The 23680-nt window shown below is 44.9% G+C and overlaps 1 protein-coding gene across 9 annotated transcripts in view; it reads left to right on the plus strand.

The window, feature by feature from the left end:
• The window catches only part of TFAP2A (transcription factor AP-2 alpha), a 23833-nt gene extending 7226 nt beyond the window's left edge, over positions 1-16607 (plus strand). For 3 of the 9 annotated variants that reach the window (XM_034660332.1, XM_034660330.1, XM_034660329.1), the window contains exons 2-7: positions 2881-3315; positions 6432-6483; positions 8542-8773; positions 10704-10822; positions 12732-12873; positions 14865-16607. In XM_034660332.1, coding sequence (XP_034516223.1) covers positions 2881-3315; positions 6432-6483; positions 8542-8773; positions 10704-10822; positions 12732-12873; positions 14865-15153 — 1269 coding nt within the window. In that variant the 3' untranslated portion in view covers positions 15154-16607. The other 6 variants (XM_034660338.1, XM_034660337.1, XM_034660336.1 and 3 more) reach the window with 5 other exon arrangements.
• The last annotated feature ends 7073 nt before the right edge of the window (positions 16608-23680 follow it).

Genomic DNA, 23680 nt, shown 5'->3' on the forward strand with positions numbered 1-23680 from the left:
CCCCCTTGTTTCTGTACCTCTCGGTTACCCTCCGGATCTCTGATGCAACATAACTTCTGAAAGAAGGTCTCCCCTGACCCCACAGACCGGACCAGATGTACTCAACACATTCTTACAAAGTCCCTCTCCTTTGTAATGGCGTCGCATTTTATCATTATGTACTAGACCCGTGGTTCTCATCTGGGGGCAGTTTTGTCTCCCAGGAAACATAACGACTATGTCTGGAGACATTTGTGCTTGTCGCTAATACCGTGAATCCCTCAGGGTTGCGGCTAAATGTCCTGCAATGCACAGGACGAGCCCCCCCCAACAAAATTATCTGGCCCCAACTGTCAATCGAACCAAGGCTGAGAAACCCTGTCCTGTATCTACTTACATTTTTAAAATAAAAATGAGATCCCATTGTACATACAATTTTTATCACTTTCACTTGCAAGTTAAGAAATAATTTCAGCACTTTATTTAATATTACTGGTTATCTTCTAGTGTGTTGGTGCTTACAGGAGAGAAAGAATAATTTCATGCCTTCATGGAACGTTCTACAGCAGCATTTTTTCATGACCGCCCGTCATTAACATCAAATGGCTGTACAAAAATTTATTCAAACAATACTCTATTGTTGGACGTTTAGATTGCTCCTTATCCTCTTTGTTCTTTCCTTTTCTTCCCTTCCTTCCCTCCTCTCTTTCTTTCTCTCTTTCCCTTCCTTCCCTCCTTCTCTCCCTCCCCCTCCTTCCCTCTTTCCCTCCCTTCCTCCTCGGGCTCTCCCTCCTTCCCTCCCTCCCCTCTCCCCACTCTGGGCTCCTCTCTCTCACCCACACTTTCTTTCTCACACACGCACGCAGACACATTCTCCCTCTCTGCGCTCTCTCCCTCGGTTTCCCTCTCTCCCTCTTTCTCTTTCACTTTTGCATGCCCTGCAACCTTTTAAAATGTTGCCCCTTCCCTGTGATTCGCCAGACGCCGCGCCGCGGCCCCCCGCGCGCTCGCCCGCTCCCTCTCTCGCCCGCTTTTTGTCTCTCGCGCTCCCTCTCCCCACCTCCGATTTGCTACACTGAGGCTCCCGTCAATGGACTGCATTGAGAGCCGGCTCCGGCGCGAGTTGCCTCTCCGCTTCACGCTCGATTTCCAGGCATTCTTCCCTTATTAAGTATTCGTGTAATATTAATAGTCATGAATATCTGCTATTAGGAGGCTCCAGGAACGCTGCCCAGCGCGGTTATTAGAAGCTCAAGCGAAGCCGCCGCTAAGAAAAGAGGGGAGACACGGATTAAGGAACAACACGCACATACATACACACACACACACACACTTTTTTCTTTTTCCTTTTTTGGGGTTTTTCATTTTTTAAGGAACTTTGAATCATAACCGATCACGGCAGGATAGAGACCGTGGGTTCGACCAGCTGAAGGCGCCGCTCGAATCGGTGGTTCAAGTTCGGATGGACCAGAGCGGGGCTCCAGCGCTCGGGGGAGCGTCCGCGCTGTGACTGGAGTCCTGGGTGGCGCGGGGCTCTCGGCGCCTTTTGTGTGGGGCGCGCTCGGGCGGCGGGGCAGCCGGGCTCTCCAGGCTTGCTTGTTTTTTTCCACCCTGACTCGTTACCCCAGACTCTTCGCAGATGTTAGTTCACAGTTTTTCAGCTATGGTGAGTCCCATCCCCACCCCCTTCCCTGTTTCTTTAGGAATTCTCTTCTGGAAACCTGGTGCTGCGGAGCTCTCCTCAACCTCGAGTTTCACGCCCAGGTTTCCTTCAGGGCACCCCTTTTCCATTTGCATTTCTCTCTTTTCTCTTTTCTCTCGCTTTTTTCATTCTTAAATCGAATGCATTACCCTCCGCCCCCGCTCGACCTCTCCCGGCGCGCAGACCTACCTCTCTGCTACTTCCCCAGGCATGTTCCTCGCCACGTTCATCCTTATTTCCTTGCGTCTTCACTTGTTCCTGAGATGTTCTCAGCGTTTGATGCTTAATCCATCTGCAGGAAAAACCGCGGCCCGGTGTGTCCCCTACCCTCGGGGCCCGAGTTTGAACCTCCGAGGGTTCGCACTCCCTGGAATCAACTCTTCGCTTGTTTTGCAAGCGAATTGCAATAGAGGAACATAAAGCCAGGCGTTTCTTCTGCCCTTTGGGGCTGGGGTGCAAGGGGCGGGAGCCTCCGCCCTGGGGTGTACCTCTCTCTTTTAAACCCAATAAGGCTGAATCTTTCTATTTTAAACCTTGACTTGACGTCCCCCCTCTCCCCATCCGTATCATAAATCGACCCTGTCGAGAAAAAGGCTCTTAACTGAGGAAGCGGAAAAGACAGAACCCCATCCTGCAGTTAAAACCTTCTTTAAGCTGGTAATTTAAAGGTGTGCTTTCGTTACAGCTCCTCTACGAAATGTTTCTATTTAAATAGTCATGAAATGGTAATAATCTTTGAACGTGTATGATTTTTTGTTCCTCCAAATAAATGGAACAGGGTAAACAATAACGCAGTGGCAAGCAGGTTCAAATCTGGGGGGAAAAAGAAAAGGCCGCTTCTGCTGTTTAATATTTAGCAGGAATTTTAATTTTGCTTAAGGGAGGTTTCACGCTGCAGCTTAACGGGCTGTATTCTGGGAGGCCCTTTTCTATCCCCCCCTTTGAAAGAAACGCCTAAACAGAGCCTCTTATGCCCCCCACATTTGCACGATCTAATTTCCCTGCGTGTTTGGAAAAGCCCGGTTCGCTTCTGGGGTATTTTCCGAAATGAACAACTTAGAGCTCATTTCTTTCGGCGGCCTGCCGACGGGAATGAGTGGTTTCCCACGCAGTCTTGCGGAGTGGATTTAGAGTGGACAGCTGTAACCCGACGACTGATTTCTTTTCTTTCCCCCATCTTCTGTCTCTCCCTCTCTTAGGACCGCCACGACGGCACCAGCAACGGGACGGCGCGGTTGCCCCAGCTGGGCACTGTAGGTCAATCTCCCTACACGAGCGCCCCGCCGCTGTCCCACACCCCCAATGCCGACTTCCAGCCCCCCTACTTCCCCCCGCCCTACCAGCCCATCTACCCCCAGTCGCAAGATCCTTACTCCCACGTCAACGACCCCTACAGCCTGAACCCCCTGCACGCCCAGCCGCAGCCGCAGCACCCGGGCTGGCCCGGCCAGAGGCAGAGCCAGGAGTCTGGGCTCCTGCACACGCACCGGGGGCTGCCCCACCAGCTTTCGGGCCTCGATCCTCGCAGGGACTACCGGCGGCACGAAGACCTCCTGCACGGCCCACACGGGCTTAGCTCAGGACTCGGAGACCTCCCGATCCACTCCTTACCTCACGCCATCGAGGACGTCCCGGTAAGAGGCCGCGCGAGCGGAGCGAGGGATGAATGCAGCCCCTGCTCACCCACCCCCAGAGAAGATAATCGGGACACACGGCCTGTGGGCCCGCGTTTTCTCTCAGTGCATTTACTTTTTCAAAATTTAATTTTATTTTTTGGGCGGACACTTTGAGAACCCACATAGACGACCGAATTAAAAAAAAAAAAGTAGTTGAGAGTTATAGCCTTAGAACAATGGTTCCTAGAGCTCCTTCAAACAATGCCTACATTACCATTTCCACCGACACATATATAAATCAGACGAATGTCACCATTAACAATATCTGCCCCTCTCCACGACAGTAAACTGTTTTCAATTGGGAGAGGATCTAATTCCACCGCTGAGTCTGGCGTGGGGGATTTCTCCCTGTCCCGAAAAAAGATGTTAAATTCAACCAAAGAGCTCATTAAATACCCTAGCAGTTTAAAATAAAGTGTGAATGACATACTAAGAAAATTATTTTTGCTGGATTTCATAAGCACTAATGATACCTAAAAGTTATGTGTGTAGCCTACTCTGATTAAAGAATAGTAAGTAGCAAATCGGAGCAGAGGGACATTAAAATGCAGCCTCCTTCTCCTCCTAGGGGTGCTAAGTGCTGACCTCATAAATCATTAGCTGGGTTCCCAACTCCTATCAGAACCTGCTACACCCCATATTAAATTAAATGTTTTGAGACTATTGGGCAATACATTATTTGAGTTCTAATCCAGTTATCAATAAATGCAGTTTAAAACAATTTCTGAATAAGCATGGTATTAGCACATTTACTATTTACAGTGTAAACCAGGCTATTGATAATTTGAGAATACTTTCTGAAATTAAATTTAAACCAGCATCTCTGTTTCAATTCTATGTATTTATGGTTTCCCCTCAGCCTTCCTGAAATGGAATTAGAATGAGCCAATAATTTTATTAAAGCTGTAAAGGCTCTGTTAATGCTGCTTTTCTTTGGAGAGGAAATGTATCTGGATGTGATTTTTACTAAAATGCTATTTCAAATTAGTGCATCAAATATTGCAGCAATATGTCCGTTGACAGTTTAATGATTACTGCATTAGATTGCAACGAAAATGGTCAGATGAACTTACCTGCTTGCTTGGTGAATTTAAAACGTTATTTAAGTTACATAGGAAAATAGAAAATTTATTACAGCTCTCATTTGGCCCAGTTAATCACTGAAATTTGTTGGTTATGTTTAGCAGCCTTGCATGGAAAGCAGGAAAGTAGGCATTTGATCCATTGTGGGGTTTAGTAAGCACTGTGTGTATGTCTGTGTTCATAAATGATTTTGGAAACTAATACTAAACAGTGCATTTCTTGGGAAGTAAAATAAGAGGAGCAGTAGTTGAGAAAAAGCAATTAAAAAACAAACCTGGAAGTTGTGATCATTTTAGTTCCCCTTCCCGAAGAGTCTCTGAATCCTTTTTCCAGCCTGCTCTTTGGACATATTTGAATTGCAAAATGCACTGGAGTCTTTTGAAATTACTATGACTTAGAATTGCTCTACTTTGCAAAAATTCCAAAGTGGCTGGTGTGAATTCTTAACACCTGTATAGTTACTTTTTGTGGTGAAATTAGTCAGTAGGAGAAATTAACCAAAAGATCAAATAAACACAGGGAAACCCAGTTGCTGCTCTTCCCCACCCTCCCCCACCTATTAAGAAAAAAATTCTTTCAAAGGAATTTGGGTCAGGAAAAGGGTTGTTTTCAATTTTCCCATTGCTGCAACAGTTAACCTTTAATAAGAATGAGTGCTAAATATTTAAGAAAATCAAATTGATGGTGAAAATTATTTAATCATTAATATCTCAGTGGGGTTTTAAACTTAACAGTCTTCCCTGTATGGACAAGGTCTAGAAATAACACAAATAAAAGTATTATGCCACACTACATTTACTTTATGGGTTTAGGGTGCATGCATAAAGGGATCATATTTCCCCATATAGTTAAAACACAAGAACTGCAGCAGTAGTCATTTCTGAACATTTCTCAATTTAATTATACTTAAATCCAGAAGCACTTTAGGCAAGTTACAAATGAGAGCATTGAGTATAATAAAACCTGTAATAAAGCAACTTAGTACCATCCACCCGGAATCATTGCGATCAGGCACAATTAACAGGAGCATAAATCCAAGACAGAATGGAAAATGTTCGAATCAGTATTATTGTTGGACAAAGACTAGAGAAGGAAGTAATAGTTTTTTAAATGGTAATGCCTGTGTTTGGTAACGATTGCGAAATCTTCTATCTCAGCAGCCCTGGTGCTAATTTGTAAACACAGCCAGACATTATATTGCCTGTCAGTTTCTGCATTAGAAAACATGATTTCATTTTACTTTCTAATCACGTTTTGACTCTAGCACACACGTATACCCATCCATCTGTAAAAAAAAAAAAAAAAAAAAAGAGAGAGAGAGAAGGAAAAAGAAAACCCACCACCAACAAACCCGCTGCTGGACAACAGGAAAAAAAAAAAACAACCCTCAGAGCTTTTTGTTTTTGTTTCTTTAATCGTTTTCATATTCCTTTCTGATACCCAGTTTAGGCACTAATCTTTAAAAATTATTTTTAGTTTTCCATAAGTGAAGGTGTGTATATGCCTTTGCTTTTTATCATATTACCTAAAATGTTTACAATACTTCCCTGTTACTCCTGCCTCTGTCATTTCTATTGTGTTTCCCTGGCTTTTGCTGCCTGAACACTGGAACCGCTAAAGTCCGAAGCCGCTGAGGCGCCAAACTAAAGCTAGGTGCATTTTTAAAGGTTGAACTGACTTTGTGAGAAAGATTAGGTGCTCCAAAACTTGGTTTAATTTCCAAAGAAAGTTTTATTCCCCACCCCCACCTCCTTCAAACACGGATTATTTGCTGGGGGAGGAGAAATTGGCCGTGGGTGTGCAGTGAAACCTCTTGAGTTCCAAAGCCTCAAATTCCAATAAGCCAAGATGAGATGTTTATATATAAATGTCACTATACGGGAGGGGGAAATTTTGACTCTACACCTTCCCCTCCCCCCATCCTCAACAGAATATTCATTTCCTTTTGTTTTGATTATACACTTACATCCATGTGTATCCTTTTGTTGCAGCATGTAGAAGACCCGGGTATTAACATCCCAGATCAAACTGTAATTAAGAAAGGTAAGCCATTTCCTTCTACATTCCAGGCATGTCCTTACAGGCAGAGTGCTATTTAAAAGAACTCGCAGAGCTGTATTTATTTTTTTCAAATAGGATTTCCTAAAGGCTCAGAATTAGCAAATAGATAGCATAGAACAGCAATGCTTAAATGATCGGCTTTCAGTATGTTAGTAATGGCAACAGGCTAGCTTTGTTCATGATTTGACCATTTAGTTTAATGATAGCTAGACAAACACATGAAATGTGTAATAGTTGAACTGATTTGGAAGTAGCATTTCAATTTTGAAATGGTTTAATAGTTTAGTTAATCCATTGTGTGAGTGGCCATGAGTGTTAAGAAGTGTATAGTGCTGAAATAGTGCAAATAATTCAACATTAATACAAGAGCAATTGTGTCTTCTGTAACACTCCTTAGCAGAGGAAGAAAAAACTTTCATGTTCTTCAATTTAATTTCTCATTAGCTGTTTAAGGGTTTTTAAACTTTGTGAATTAGGTTAACAAAAATTTGGCTTTTGGTTAAAATTAGCATCTTGAAGATGTCAGGATTATTAGCATAATTGTTCAGAGCAGAAATTGTTTTTAAAAAGTGTCAAGTGATTTGGATGGATTTGTAATTTGTATTGTGTTTAGTGAGTAGAATTAAAGTTTACTGGATTAAATGCTATTCACAGCAGCTTTTTTTGTTGTTGTTATGGTAGCAATGTTACATTACAGGATTCTAGGCACCACCAGAGGATGATGCTATATAAAACTGTTCTCATTTCTAACCCCAATCAGTATATTGTTAGCTAGTTTAAAGTTTCATTTTTGCATCTGTGAAGTCTTTGTCACGTCAAATTAGATGTGCAAGGGATAAATCTTAAGAGATGCTCTTTCCAAGTCGACATGATAATTGGCTCTTTTATTAGTAATCTCTCAAGAGTTCGTTTAAGTCCTATTGTCTCTATTAGCCTCCCCAGAGCTATTAATGTCACAAGTGATCTATCCAAAACCTAGAGCCCCCCACCTCCCCATACGTCTAGAATATCCCCATTAAGGAGGGAGGAGTACTGAGGAGAATGTATGCATATTATTATATATGTCTCCTTGTGGAATTTTAAAACACAGATGCATCCAGTACTTAAATGGTTGTGAATGCATCTGAATTATATTGGTGTTGAGAAATGTAACATGGTACTACACTTTTTCCTGGCTTTGAATTTTTTTTCCAATTATGGTGGGGCCGACAATGAAGAGCTTATGATTTTTAACTAATAAGAATATATCCTCTCCCCTTGCCAATGAAGACACTTCAGCAGACAAGGGCATTAACTGTTGGCTCAACAAAAGGGCATATTGCTAGTGTCTGTGGTAGGCCTGTTTATCCTTTTTCTCTCCCAGTTCAAAATGGTGCTGTGGAATGAATTTCCAAAACTCGGGGCCTTTTCGAAACTAAACGTAGGAAAGGGCCTATTTATCAAACGGATGGGGCACGTGTGGCGTGTGACAAGAGAATCCACCACCTCCAAGCTTGGTGCCTTAACTGAAATGTTCACTTACAGGCCGCGTCAGCCATCTGAATTCTCTGCTGATCTTTATTAAAGGTCTTGAGGGCAATTTCTCCTCAACACTAAATCCCCCACCCCACAAAAACTCCAAAGTACACATAGCTTGCTCTCGGTGTGCAAATGTAATCCCCTCCCCTACACCCTAAACCCCGTACTCCAGGACCTCTCCTCGGATGAGATCCCAGAGGGTCACAATTTCACCACCATCTCTAGACAGCACCCTCACTGCTAAGAGGGAAGGGTCCAGGCAGAAGCATAGGCCTGGCTGGTGGGGCAAAGTGGGGGCGCCTCCCGGCCGCTGGGCGAGGTGCGCCGAGGGCTGAAGCTCGATCTCCAGGACAAGAATACAGCAGGGAATAGGACAGAAGGTGGGGGAAAGGAGCCACAGGATTTTTCAGGGCTGGAAGGAAAGTGGGGGTTGCGGCGCAAGCCGGGGCGAGGGCCGGGGTCGGGCAGGACCTGGGAGGGACCCCCAACGCCCACACACAGCTTCCCCGTCTGTCTCCGCAGGCCCCGTGTCCCTGTCCAAGTCCAACAGCAACGCCGTCTCCGCCATCCCCATAAACAAGGACAACCTCTTCGGCGGCGTCGTGAACCCCAACGAAGTCTTCTGTTCAGTTCCGGGTCGTCTCTCGCTCCTCAGCTCCACCTCGAAGTACAAGGTCACGGTGGCGGAAGTACAGCGGCGCCTCTCACCACCGGAGTGTCTCAACGCTTCGTTGCTGGGCGGAGTGCTGCGGAGGTGAGGCCCAGCGCCGCCCTGCCCGCCCCGCCCCGCGGCCCGGGGACACATTGCGCCTGCGCGTGGGCGGCGACGCAAACGGGCCTCGCGCCACGGCCCTCCCTTCGCGGGAAAAGAAAGGGGCGGGGAGTAGGGCGTAAAACCAGGTGGGTGGGAGCTGGGGGCGTGACGAGGCGGCGCGCGCCTGCGCTCTCGTCAGTCTTCCCGCGCGCTCGGGCTTCTGGCGCGCGCCCGGGTGCGCCTCCGCGGCGCGCACCCTGGGCCCTCCGCCCCCAACCCACCTCCCCGCGCGCACGCGCAGCTCACTGCATCGCGGGTTCAGTCCCGGCTGCGGCAGCGGCGGGGCGCCGTGCAGCCGCCTTTTCCCTCCTCGCGCACACCTTGCAACCCCTGGAAAACTTCTCAGGCGCCTTACTTTGCCTTACCTCCGTGTAGGGTCTCCGACGGTAACCCACGGTCCCTTGAATAGGGTTTTAAGTAGAAGACATTGGCTTTCTCTTGAGTCCGCTGCCCTCCCCCACCTTCCCGTCACCGTCACCTTTGGCCAGACGGCGACTCTTCTGTGCCTAAGGCGCTCGCATTAGTGGTTCCTAGGTGCTGTTGCCGCTATGTGCTCCAGGCAGCACGCAAGACACATTGACGTGCGTTAAGTGCAGTCTTTACCCACGAGTGCATGTTACATACGTGGCCAGGGATACACGTCTCAGACCTCGTCTCAGCCCTGTGAGGTCGGAATGTTTCATTTCGTAGATAAGGTTTGATAAGGGTCTGCTAAGTGAAGCACCTTCCCTCTAAGCAGGTTTCTCCCTCCCTTGGGCTTCGGTCTCCTAGGGTTCCACCCAACTTTGTGAGTGTTGGGTGTTGGGTTGAACTTTCTCAGATCTTTTCATTTCTTCTTCATCATCTTCTTTTTCTTCTTCTTCTTCTTCTTTTTTTTAATAAGAAAGTAGACCAAGAACTTCACTGTTTGACATTTATTCATTTATGGATCTATGGACCCATAGTCCCGCTCCGATGGGCATATCCCACACAAAGCCTATAAAACCATTTTTGGAAGGTTTTAAACATCAGCCTTTGTAATCTTCTCTTCCCCCCTCACAGTTATTTTGCTTCCCTTTGTAATCTCTGACAGATCTGAATCCGCCCTCTGCTTTTTCCTCCCCTTCCCCCATCCCCAATATTGGAGACTGTTTACCTAGGGGAGTATAATCTAATCCACACAATTAAAGAGCACTTGAGTAGGGAATAAAATCTGAAATTAATTAATTTGCTGTTTTATTTAAACAATTTATCTTAACCACTTCCTGATTATGGGAGTCTATTTAGACATCTATTTAGAACCACCTCCATTGTCTCCGAAATCAGTGAAATTTTTAAAGGCTGATATCCACTTTTGACATTTCCAGTTAGGCCAGTGACATGGCATGTAAACAGTTGGTAAAATGAATTTCCCATTGGGGCAAAAGCCAGAGCAAGAAACGTTGAGAGTGATGGTAACTTCGGTTACTCTGAACAAGCTAACAGTGGTTCTTGCAAAGACAATTTAAAGACCCCATTGGGATTTGTGTGATTGTAACAACAGGGAAAATATACAGTAATCAGTTGAACTCAAAAGTACCTCAAACCCTAGAGATGAGAACTGTGTTTGTTTGTGTATGGTTCTTCTTTAGAGAGCTGGGAAATCAAAACCTTCCAACCTGCCACCATGGCTGTAAGAATAACTGAACACAGGGGGTGCTTTACAGTTTAGCATTTGTCTCCTATGATCTTTCTGTACCATTCCTTCCTAGGCTTCCCTCCCTTAAGTATCTCGGGGCCATGATTCTTAATTTTAAAAAGCACATGTTAGGAAGTTGTCAAAGTGAATATAATGTGACTCAGAGCAATCCAATGTTTTCTAAATCCCTTTCTTGCATATATTTGTGAACAGGGCGAAGTCTAAAAATGGAGGAAGATCTTTAAGAGAAAAACTGGACAAAATAGGATTAAATCTGCCAGCAGGGAGACGTAAAGCTGCCAATGTCACCCTGCTCACGTCACTAGTGGAGGGTAAGCGAGTCCACTTGCTAACAAGAAGGGAACTGTCTTCTGGGAAAATGGATAATACTCAGTGGCCAGATGTTTGGTTGTATTTTGTGTCAATTGGGCAGTTTCCTTTTTTCTCTGGAGAATATAGCTGGAAGGGAACAGAATCCTGGCATGTCAAAAAACTATTTGCACTTACTCCTGTCCTCCTTTCTTCTTCCACTTTGCCACAAAATTCCACCTCCCTGAGCCCAATTCCGACCTAAACAAAGTGAAAATTTAAGAACTGCGTATTCTCCAAGTTCCTGTCTCCTTCACAGAGCTCAGCAGTAAATCACTTAAGCTATTCTGACATCTGCGTTTGAGAAATGCGTGACCATTACTTCCTGAATTAATTTGGGAATCTTTGACCTGCATCCTGATTTAAGACCATCCTGAAAGCTCAGGGTTATATGCCCTTTTAGATTTTTGTTTTCCAAACATATGCTCCCTCATCTCTTATTTAATTGTGCTTCTCTAGTGAAGGGGAAGAAAAGTGAGCAATTTTAGATTTTGAGTTGTTGGGCTAGGAAAGAAAAAAGAAATATAAGCATTGCAAAAAGTTTCTCATGGCAGTTTTTAACACACACACACACACACACACACACACACACACACACACACAAAGCTTCCAAGCCCTTCAAAACAAAAGCTACCCTGTTCTCACTCCATGCTCTGGATACACTGTCATCAGAATCCGCTCACATTCCTGCTTCCTCTGGATTCCTGTCAAGTTTTTCTGATACTAAATGGCCTTAAATTTAGATGTGTTGGAATAAGTGTATAAGCTGGCTTGCATTTTCCTTTGTGTTGTGTTGGAAATGTCTCCTGCCAATAGGAAAAAAAAAAAAAGACACTTAAGTGATCAGGTAGATACCAAAACTACCATTTATATTTAAAGAAGGCATTTTGTCCTCTTTACATCTTCCATTTGAGGAGATACATAACAATGGAATTTGAGTACCAGCTTTATAAAGAACTAAAATAAAATTTAAAACCACAAACTGGAGGAGGAATCCTAGGAGGCATCTGCGAGTGGCGTTAAAGATGGTAATGTAACTGTTAAACAGTAAGCAGCTCTTCAGGGCCAGGAACTCAACTACAGTAGCTTTGCATTAAGAATAACATGAGTACGTACAGAACCCACTGTCCATACCCCAGAAGAATTCCGTGCAAAGGAAATGGTCGTAGTGGCTTTGGGTGTAGTGTGAGAGTGTGCGTGAGCTTGGGGGTTGAGTCCTGTAGCAGGGAGGCAGTTTCTGGAGAACTGTTATTGTTTGTGATCCGCTCCATTTTATGGAAACAAGCTCTGCAGAGAGGGCTTTGATGCTCTAATTGGCGCATGCGTTCTTCCGGAGCTGGAGCTAATGGCAGGAAGCCCTGCAGTAAAAACCAACTGGTTCAGGAAATTAAAACCAAAGATTCGAAAATCAACAACACAGACAGACTCGGTGGAGTGACCCTCAAATCCTCTTGGTTAATCGGTTTGGATGAACAGATAATTATATGCGATCAAGTTAAAATGTAAACCTTTAGTTGTTCCCCTTGCAGAAAAGCTCAACGAGTAATTATGAATATCATTTATGAATGTGTTGATAGGTGTGAGGTTGGAATACAAGGAACATTTTAAAAGAGAAGTTGGGAAAATGTCATCAGGGTGGGGGATGGGATTTACATTTTCAAATCATCTTGGCCTTCTAGGACAAGTGGCCATTTTTCCTGATAAATTCATCTTCCAGATCCCACAGAGGAAATAAAATGCCCGAAACAAGAAAAACAAGTAGTTTGTGTTTTCTTCACCATCTTGGTTAAGAAAATAAAAGTGTCGGGAGGCAAATCTGACCTCAACTCTTTTCATTCTCTTGTGCTCCCCTCCCCTCTCACCTCCTGCCAGGAGAAGCGGTCCACCTAGCCAGGGACTTCGGGTACGTGTGCGAAACCGAATTTCCTGCCAAAGCAGTAGCTGAATTTCTCAACCGACAACATTCCGATCCCAATGAGCAAGTGACAAGAAAAAACATGCTCCTGGCTACAAAGTAAGGCATTTACCTTACCTCTCCGGGGTCTCTGCGTCTTATTGTCAAGAGAAACAAAAATCAAAATTGTTTCTGGTCGCACTTTTCTCCTCTCTTTGTTTTGGGTTAAGCAGCTTTGTTGTTGTAAGTAATTGAAGTTAACAACACAGTCTTAGAATCCATACTCTACCTTGAAGGGGAAGTATAGGTGGGGTTCTTGGTGTGTTTCTATTCTTCATCCTCTCTTCCACCTTCTCAGTTAAAAAAAAAAAATTGTGTGTATGGGGGTGGAGTATCATAGGGATTTGATGGAAGCTGAGTGTGGATTGGTGACTAAGTTGTTTTAGAAAGACCGGGATCGAGTCTGTAAATGGGTAACAGGCTTGCCTATATCAGTTTTTGTCTCCTATCAATATGTTCTCCAAGGGCAAGGATTAAACAGTGGCCTGCAAAATGTGCAAGCCAGGAGTTGTGCTAGTTTCAACCTTAATCCCTTATCCCATTTCTTGCCTTCCTTTCACCTCCCTCCTGGGAAGGCGCCCCCCCCTTTCACACACACACACACACACACACACACACACACACACACACACAGCCCAAAAGTTTTAGCCTACAGGCGAGATGTCAAATAGGTTTCAAAATGGCCCAAGTTATATTCCCATCAGTGCTTGGGCTGAATAGGCTTCTCCAGGTGGTGTGTGAAAAGAAAATGACTGTTTTGATATGTTTTCTGGAAATTAAAAGGCTTGTTTGGAAGCCCTTAATTATCAAAGTCGATGTCACAGGAGGGCTTGGAACCAGAGGCCAGAGGCTGAGGCCTCAGGCAGGACAGTTTCTGGCCTGGGGACATCAGCTGGCCTTGGAGAAGGCAGCCTGCCAATGCTCCCCCATTCTCCCTCCTCCCTACCGGCCTCATACCAACACCCCACCCCCTCCAGGCTGCTGCTGCCCCATGAAGGCCCCAGCTAGTCCTTGCTTCCCAGATTCATAGGCCTCCTCTGTCTGTATTCCCGACTTTTCAAGACCCTTTCTGAGATTTCAACTTTTCCTTTTCCCTTAGCTTCCTAAGCACACCCATATTCACAATTTACCTGGCGACTTTTTTTTCCCGGTATGTTGAAATGGGAAATTTAAATTGAAGCATCTATTTCTTACCAAAAACCAGTCTGAGGGGTGCCTGGTGGCTCAGTTGGTTTAGCGTCCCACTCTGGATTTCAGCTCAGGTCACAATCTCAGGGTCTTGAGATCGATCCCTGCCTCAGGCTGGGGCATGGAGCCTGCTTGAGATTCTCCCCCCCCCCCCCCCCCCCCCCCCCCCCNCCCCCCCCCCCGCCCCTGCCCCCTCCAGCGTGCTGTCTGTCTCTCTGAGCTCTCTCTTGATAGTCTGAATTGTCCCCATTTAACAGGTTTTTTGTGCCTTTTTTAAAAGGCAAAATAATCCCAGGAAAAGTTTGCCTTTCTGTGTGCATCCAGCTGGATTTGAAGGTGAATGAGCGGAGATTCCATCCTGCCAACTGAGGTCTCTCTAGAACAGAGCAGGAAGCGGGTCTCTCTCATATTTTCAACAGGACAGCTGATGGCTGCGTGCTATTGGCTGTTGGGGAGATACTTGTGTTTCTGACTTGTCATCCCTCTCCTCCTCCTCCATTTCTCTTCTAAACGTGTGCAATGTTTTTCTGTGTCAGGGGTGTTTGGTGTGAGTGAGAAAGGAGGGGGCCAGCGGTCAGGGGTAGCTGAGGGGTGAGAGGGAGAGAGACATTTGTGAAGGTAGGAAGGGCCATGTTTCAGTGGACACGGAGGGGTGACTGGGTCTTCCAACCTGTGGCCACCCCCCAGGTGTGTCTCTGGGGCCTTGGGTCAGGTCAGGGTTCCCTGGATTCCGGTGGAGGTTAAAGCAGGGAGAAGGTTTTCTCTTTGCCGCTGGCGCTGCCCACAGGGGAGCCTCAACTCTCTCTCTCTCTCTCTCTCTCCCTCCCTCCCCGCCCTCTCTCTCTGCTTCACCTGTGCTGCAGACAGATATGCAAAGAGTTCACTGACCTGCTGGCTCAGGACCGATCTCCCCTGGGGAACTCGAGGCCCAACCCCATCCTGGAGCCCGGCATCCAGAGCTGCTTGACCCACTTCAACCTCATCTCCCACGGCTTCGGCAGCCCAGCGGTGTGCGCCGCCGTCACGGCCCTGCAGAACTATCTCACGGAGGCCCTCAAGGCCATGGACAAAATGTACCTCAGCAACAACCCCAACAGCCACACGGACAACAGCGCCAAAAGCAGTGACAAAGAGGAGAAACACAGAAAGTGAGGCTGTCCTCCCGCCCTGCCTCCCCTCCTCACCAGCCCAGTCTCCACCCCACCCCCCACCGCGGGCAGGTGACAGCTCCGGGACCAGCACACCCCCAACTGCTGCTACTGCTGCCGCTGCTGCTGCCGCCGCCACCGCCGCCGCCGCCGCCACCTTCAGTCCCCAGGCGTCTGGGGGACTCTCTACCGCCAGCGGGACAGCCCGTGCTGATCCAGCCCCCTGCCTCGACGTCCGCCGTAGGCACCAACTCCCCTTTGCCCTCCTGTGGAGCCTAAGAGAACAGAACAGGCCATGAAGCCAGCAAAGAAAAGTTCTGTCCAAGTTTGTGAACCTTTTTTTTTTAAAAAAAACAAAAACAAAAACAAAAACAAAAAAAAAAACACACAAAAACCGACAACTCAACAACGACCACCACCACAAAAAAGTTAAACTTTTTTTCTAAAAAAAAAAAAATAAAAAATAACATAAAAATTAAAAAAAATTATATGAGCTTCATGGGACTGGATCACCACCTTCCCTTACATACGTCAGTTCAGATGGTAGCCATACTTAAAAAAAAGGCAAAAAGGAAAATGACATTTTTATCAGTATTGTGAATAAACTTGAACGCAAATACACGAAGTTCCATGTCATGTCTTCAGTTGTAGGAGTTTTTCCTCTTCAAGGTAAAGCGACCAACTTGAACTTTCTCTGACAACACGATTCACAGTTATATAAGGGAATCAGTGTTCACGTCTCTGTATATATTTATTTATGTGTAATTTAATGGGAATTGTAAATATGGTGAGTCTGTTTTAAGCCTCTTTTTTTTTTTTTATTTATCTGGTGATCTCGTTTACCTCTTGTTTAGTGGGTTTTGAATCTTCCCTATTAGTTCTTCATGTGGTTCATGGTACTTATTTAGAACTAAATTCAAGGTTTGGGGAATTTTTTTCCCCCTCTGGGATTCATGAATTTAGCCCTGTTGTAGCATGTTAAAGACGACAATGAAACAGCTGAACGGATTAAAAAAAAAAGTAAAATAAAATTTTACATATAATTAGTATTGCATTTAGCTTTTCATTGAACTGAAAGAAAAAAGTGATATTGGACCCTGGAAAGATTTTTAAACTTGAGTGGTTTGATAACCCTTCTATGTATTGTGGGGAGAAAAGTTTATTTTATTCCACTGTCCTCCCTTGAAAGCATCATTTGAGCAATAAATGAGTATTGTCTTTAAACCAAGGGTAAGGGATTCCACCCCCCCCCCATTTCTCTCTCTCTCTTGCTCTCTCTTTTTGTTCAAAGAACTTCAAACATTTGGGACCACCTGGTATTCTGTATTTTCACTGGCCATTTTGGAAGCAGTTCTAGTTGTATTGTATTGAGTTGTGCTGGCGTAGTTTCCATGCCTGTCAATGTATCATAGTCCTTTGTTGCCCAGATAAATAAATATTTGATACGCTTTATGTCGATTTTTTTTTATTCAGTGGCTGTCTTTACCCAGGCGTATTTTTGTTCTTGGCAGTATTTTTTATTCAGTATGGTTACAGTAATTGAGTTTAACTCTCCCTTGGCAATTGCTCCTTGCAATAAGCAGCTGAACCCATTGTTTCCCTCAAGTATAATAAAAACTTACTTTCAACTTGGAGTTCAGAGCAGGGTATCATTTAGATATTCCACTGAGTCTGTATTCAGACAAATGACACAATAAAACCCAATGTATTCTTTTGGATAAAAGATTGTTTGTACTGCTAAAGGAATGACATACTATCTTTTCCTTACTAGAAACATTAATTTTTTTATTAAAAATAAAATTTTATTTTATTTATGTTGATCCTTTAGGTTTTCGTTTGTGTTTTGGAAACCACAATATAAAACCTTCAGAACCAAACATTAAGGAGGACAAGGAAGATGGAGAACAGAACAGAAGACCCTTCCCATCCCCCACCCCCCACCCCCATAGCTACTTTGGAACCTGTCTCAAAGGATAACTGAAATTTGAATTGTTTAGTTCATTAGCACAAAGGAAATACCCACTTAAACCTTCACTTGCTAGCTCAGGCTTCTCAGTGGCTGAAACATGTGAATGAGCAAAGTCTAGCTCTAGTATTCTGGGAAGAGAAAAGGAATGGTGGCAGAAACACATGAATAGCAGAGAAAGAGAGGGTACCTTGTCCCCCCCTTTATGTTAGTATATTATTTAAGGATGAGTTCGCTACTGTGCTGTTCTTAGGATCTCCTGAGGCAGCAGAGGTGAGTGGGAAATCACGTCGATTGCCAGAATCTTTCCTGCCTGCCCTCCCTGAACGTCGATCCACCCTTTTCTATCACTAAAGGGCTCCTCCTAGGACCTTCTGGAAATATAAAATGTGCTCTGAGGTGGGGTGGAGAGGACGGGGGAGGGCTGTGAATCTCCCTCTCCAGGCCTTTCCTATTTGTCTTCTACGGTAACAGGGCTCTATGCTTAGCTCTTACAGCACGAAGGACTTCCTGTACATAAAAATGGCGAATTCAGAGCTTTTATAAAGTCTGATTTGGAAAGACTTTGCTTTGGAAGTGAGGGGGATTTTTTAATGGTTTTTAAAAAGAAAATGGAAGTAGTTAACTGGAACGTCTATAGGAAAGGTCATAGAAAAAGTGTCCAGGTATACAATACATACTGGAGGAGATTGAACATTTGTTCTTCCGGTTTGACATTCCGAAGGACTAAGGAAACAAAACATTAGACAGTGTCCATTTTGCAGCCTTTTGCTTTCTAATCTCCTTACGGAAGGCTGTGTAAAGTCAGTCTCGACAGACGAAGGAGAGTTGGTGGAGTCTAAATTCTATTTTCCAAAGCCAGGGAATTCATAACAATGGTGGGTTAAAAAAAATTTGTTTTTCAAATGGAAAGTGTATCCTCAGAAAGCCACGCGGCAATTGTTTTTTAAAGCCGTTATTTATTATTTCCTAGAGAGACTGGTTAACTGTAACGTAGATGTAACAAAATAATGAGGCGAATGAACCCTAACTGTACATACTCTTGACAGAAATGAAATGCACACAGTATCGTAGCAGGTGAAGTGAAGCATTGTCTATCAGGGCTGTTTTTCTTGGCTGCATCTCAGATTGTGTGGGGGATCCTAACCTCAGGCACAATAGCATTCATAAACAGCCATACATTGCTGATCTTTCTCCAACGACACATAAATACTCATTTTAAAACGAAAACAATCTTATTAAATACCATTCATTCATATCTGGATTTACAGATGCTTGTTATGTTGGAAAACCTGAACCCAGTATAATCCTTGCATCCTGAGAAAGATAGAAAGGAAATAGTGGGTTAGAACATCACAAGGTCATCATAAACAATGGTTTCCAAGTGCACAGAATTAGTTATTTTTATTCTGTAGCTGGACCTTTTGAGAAATACGATACTGTGACTTTCTTTTTCTTTTTTTTTTAACAAAAATTTAAAAAGTTATATACATTTTTAAGGGGTGGGAGGAGTAGAGGGGTTATTGTTAAAAATTTTTATGGGACTAATTGAAGACTATATAGATTTTTGACTTTATCTGTTGTGACCAGTGTGTATTTTCTAACGCACATGGTGATTACTTGACAGGTCACATGTTTATATACTAACAACTGTGATTCTCTTTGGATTAACTCAAATTAGGATACACACTTGAATTATAAGGATGTTTGCTAGGCTATGCCAATTACCACACCCAATTTTTATAAAAACACAATGCTCCTTTATTACCCCTTCTATTCTCCAACACCCTTTAAAAATCACAATCCAATACATTCTTCCCCAAAATCGAATATTAATATAATTTGAGTTCTTGATGGAACTACCATCAGGACTGCAATGCCCCGCAGCTGAAATAATATTTAAAATAGAAGGGATTTGACATTTGAGAAGTCAGTGGCTTGAAATACCCAGTTGTACTTAGCTAATTCAGTCCTTAACCTCTGGTTTCAAATAAATCAATTACAGTCGATTCCACTTCAGTTCAGAAGTGCACAGGGTTTTAGTTAATTGAATACATTTTATTCACTTGCTAGGAATATTCATTTATCAAAATTCCAAATTTAATGTACATTTCTTTACAACTCAGGTTATGTTAGACTGCAAGATCAAATTTGCCCTGGTTTCCCCAAATCCTGCTAATAATCTGAATTTCACCAGTCTTTATGAAACAGGGTCTCCCCATTTCTTCCTCAATCAAAAGTAAATTCATAATAATTTCATGTCAGGTAGGAGAACTGCTTTCCCCCACAAAGAAAAAAATCCTATGTGGTCATCAACCTTGTGTTAAGTTTAAATAGGTTAAGAACAGAGCTGGATTAATTAAGTTTTAAAAAAGTATTGACCTGAAATTTAAAAAAAAATTATACGCATGGTTTTCATTAGAGCTTAACTTTGTTGCAGCTGACAGGTATGACAGCATTTTGTGGTCTTAAAGCCGCAGGCTCCTTTTCTTAACCCTCTGTCTTCCTCTGCCTCCACCCTCCGGCTTTTGGAGAAGTGCTAGATTAAATAGCGAAATTGTTAACTGAGAGCAGTATGGTTGAATGTGCCCAAATGAAGTTGTGCTTTAAACAGATATTGATGTATGCAGTGTTTTATATTTATTGTTTGTAGCATCCTGCTGGCAGCAGTTTACTGTTTGGAAAGGAAAGGGGTTAATTAGCGTCATTATCAATCACTAATGCTTGCCTAACGTGTCCAAAGAATAATCAAGTTAGAGGACGGCATGAAGCCAACAGCTGCTTCATCCCAGTTACAGATCTCCTCCTAAGCCACTCAGTTATAGGGTTGGGGGGGGGGGAGGGAGGTGAAGTGAGGGGAAGAATCCTCATTGCTTGGGTAAAAGGGCTATAAAAACCGGGTCAACTCGCTAGAGATCTAAGAGGCGGAAAGTACAAGATAGATAACAAGCGTTTTCGTTCTTTGAGTTACAGGTGCAGATATGGCAGCGGTCCTGAGGCCAGAGAACTGAAATTTGTACTTTAATTTGCTTTGTTATCCAAGGTGGGCATTTGAAGAAACACATCCATGTTTCCCCATCGCTTAGTGCCATGCGGTAAAAAGAAATCTAAAATGCAAGGAGAGAAGAAGAAAATACCCCACATACCACAGGCAAATCCAAGTCAACTCCTCACATCACCCAACCACCCATCCCAGAAGAATGAAACTACACAACACACCAGGTAATCGCAGTTCTCACACCTCTGCATCACCTCTTAGGATGCTCAGGGGTATTTTTCCTTGGAATTTCAACGAACAATTCTCTTCTATATTAACCTTGATTGCTGCACAGACAGGCCATCTCAGTTTCCAACTGTTACTACTACTCCTTACGATACTGTCCTCCTTGTGAATACCACGGGGGAGAGAAACTGAAAAGTTTGACCCTGTTATGCGTTCCTCTTAGAAGCTTGTCTGTAGAAACATTATTTGCCAAGTTAACCCTGAGTTAGAACTGAAAACCCCATTAATGGTCAGAGTTTACTCAACTGTGTTTCTGAAGGCAGGGATGAATTAGTCCGAGGTGGAGTATTTATAAACAGAAAGCAGTTGTATGATTGAACATGACATTGATTTCTTTCTACAAAAGCAGTAGCCCAAACTCGTCTTTGCCCACATGGACTTAGATGAGAAACATTCTCAATCAAATCACCAAAACAGTTTAAGTCTCCCTCCAAAGAAGTAACTGGTTTTTCCCATTGAGGGCAGCAGGGTGGTCATTGAGAGTGGGAAGAGAGAAGGATACTGGGGTGGAAACCGATGTAATTCATGTATAGGAGAGGTTCCAGTGTTTGAAAAATAATATTCTGCCCCTTAGGATCATGATTGAAAAAAGAAAGGAGGGAATGAAGGAGATTTTAGGCTGAACCTGGGGACCCTGTAACTAACTTTAAATGTTATTCATGTGTAAGACTGTGTTTCTTTTTCATCTTTGATGCCCAAAAAGGACAGCACAGAGCCAATTTTGCTTTCACAGAGAGATGTATTTCTCAAAAAAAGAGTAACATTTAGAATATTGCTGGAGAAATCTATGTTAGAGAAACAAGTGCAGATGAGATGAACTTTCCATAGTGGATATACTCAGGGATATTTATAACATGGATTCCCTTCCTTCCTTCCTCCCTTCCTCCCTCCCTCCCTCCTTCTTTTTCTGTTTCTGTTTTTAATGTGAAAATGATCTGACCATCTTTGGGGAAACTTCGTAGAATTAGTTTGACTCTCCATACTAACTTCCATTTAGAGGGGAATATTTTCAATAGTAGGACTTTTCTTTCTTTCTTTCTTTCTTTCTTTCTTTCTTTCTTTCTTTCTTTCTCTTTCTTTCTTTCTTTCTTTCTTTCTTTCTTTCTTTCTTTCTTTCTTTCTTTTTTTGTGGCCCAATTCCATGCTATGCTTTCGCTGCTGGTGATTTTTCTATGGAAATTCAGATTATATCCACCAAATTCCAATAACAATCTTAAACCCAAACCCTCAAACTGAAGTGGAATCTCGTGGTCCAGCCTCTCGCTGTGCGACCATGCCCCACTGCTCCGTTACCCACCCCAAATCTCAACTTTTGGAAGTCAGGAAGCCTGGGCCCCTGTTTCTGCCCCTGAGCTCTCTTTTGAATTTTTCTCGCTCGTCACCCTTTTAGAAACCAGCCTGTCCTGGGGAAATATACACATCTATGTATACAGATTTATTTATATTTTTATTTGAACTGTTGGTCAAACTAAATTTAGCTAATATAACTTAAAAGATTTTTTTTCCTAAGGCGCTGAGTTAATGCTAGGATCAAATTTCCATCTGCTTTGTCAGCTACCAAATCCTATTTCAGGATCCCCCCCGTCTTTTTTGGAGCCCCCAAGTCTGGGCTGCTCCTTTGTCCACAGCATGAAGTCGGTTCCCAACGCCAGATTCCAACTCCGGGAGCCAGGACCCCCGCCCAGGAGGAAGCCGCACGGTCCGCACCCCCTCCATGCACCCTACAGGGTCCGCCGCAGACCCCTCCCGCCGGCCGGGGCATCGCCCTAGCTGAATTCACCCCCAAATCCCGTCGTGCTCCTCTTTGGATCAGAAGCAAGGCGCAACTTGAATTTGAAAGTCTGGCGTTGGAGGTGGGAGGTGGGGGCGGTGACGGTGGAATGGGGGACAAGAGGTTCGAGCCCAGCCCCGGGTTGGATGGAGGCGGGGATGGGGACCATAGGGGGCCGGGAGGGCAGCCGCGGGATGGCGTGTGGGCGGCCTGGGCGGCGGCCACCGGCACTCGCGACCGGGTTAGACCCAATTAAGCTGCAGTAAAACCCTAAGAGGTTTGGGACCTGCCTTCGCCTCCCGCCTCCCTGCGCGCGCTCGCCGGTGCAGTGAGCGAGAGCCGGGAGGCTCCGGGGTCAGAGTTTTAAGGGCCTGTTTCGCAGGAGCGGTGCTTTAATTAATGATTGGAAGCAGGATCTGGGAAACTTTCCGCCTCCACGACTCCCAAGGCGGCGCGCAGTTTTAGCATCCCTGGCCTGGGTCTCTAAGCAACTAGAGCTGCGTGGGTTTTCGACCCCCACCCCGCGCCCTCACCCGTTCTTTCTGACCAGGCCTCACCGAGCTTTTTTTCACTCAACCCATTTCTCCAAATACAGCACTATCGGACACCTCTCCCGAGGCCTTCCCTTCACCTAGACCCACCCAGACGCCGAGAACCTGCGTCACCCGCTCAGCGCCTCCTGCCCTCCCGCGACATTGACCATTAGCCACTTGAATCTTTAAAGAGTCATTAAGACCTTGTTTCATCGCAACAATTTGGTTGACCTTCCAATACCCGTTTGAGCGAACATCCCGGACCGAACTACTTAGCAGTGGGAAATTTCATGGGGTAGCATTTTATGGGGTCTCAACACCCAAGCCTGGATGTCCCATTAGGTTGACCCGAGATAAAAGCCTTGGGTGGCGCTTCTCGCCAATCCCAGGCCCATTTGCACTTCTGAGCTTCCCTCCCACCCCCACTTCTCCCTTCTCCCCCTCCTCCTCCTCTCTTTGTAAAAATGCGCTCCGACTTTTCTGCGCGGGGGCGGGGAGACTGGCTGGGCTGAGCTGGGCTGGGGAGGGGGGCTTCGCAGATAGTTGGTATTCCGGGTCCAGCCGCTCTCCGCGCTCCCATTCTCTAAGCTCAGCCGGGGGGAAGTGTCGCCCCGGGCCAAACATATGCTTCTTTCCAGCGCGCTAATCCACCTTCAGCGTGGAAGCATAATTGCTCGAGTGTCCATGGATTCTCGGCGCTTTGTCCCTCGCTGGCTCCCATCAGCCCTGGCACACGCCATTTCAATCAAATCTTTTCAGAAAACTGTCTCCTTTTATCAAGCCCCAGCCCCTGCGAACGACGGGAGCATTTAACAAAACACCCTGCGTGTTCCGCCCGTCTCCCTCGGCCCTGGCGGAGCAGGGAGCTGCGATTATCGCAACAACTTTTCATTGAGTTCGGCCTCAGAGAAGGCAGGGAGGGGAAGAGGGAGGAAAGGAGTGAGGGAGGGAGGGACTGGAGTGGGGGCGGGGCGGGGC

This window comes from Ailuropoda melanoleuca, chromosome 5 (assembly GCF_002007445.2).
Source record: "Ailuropoda melanoleuca isolate Jingjing chromosome 5, ASM200744v2, whole genome shotgun sequence".
In the NCBI taxonomy this organism is placed as follows: domain Eukaryota; kingdom Metazoa; phylum Chordata; class Mammalia; order Carnivora; family Ursidae; genus Ailuropoda; species Ailuropoda melanoleuca.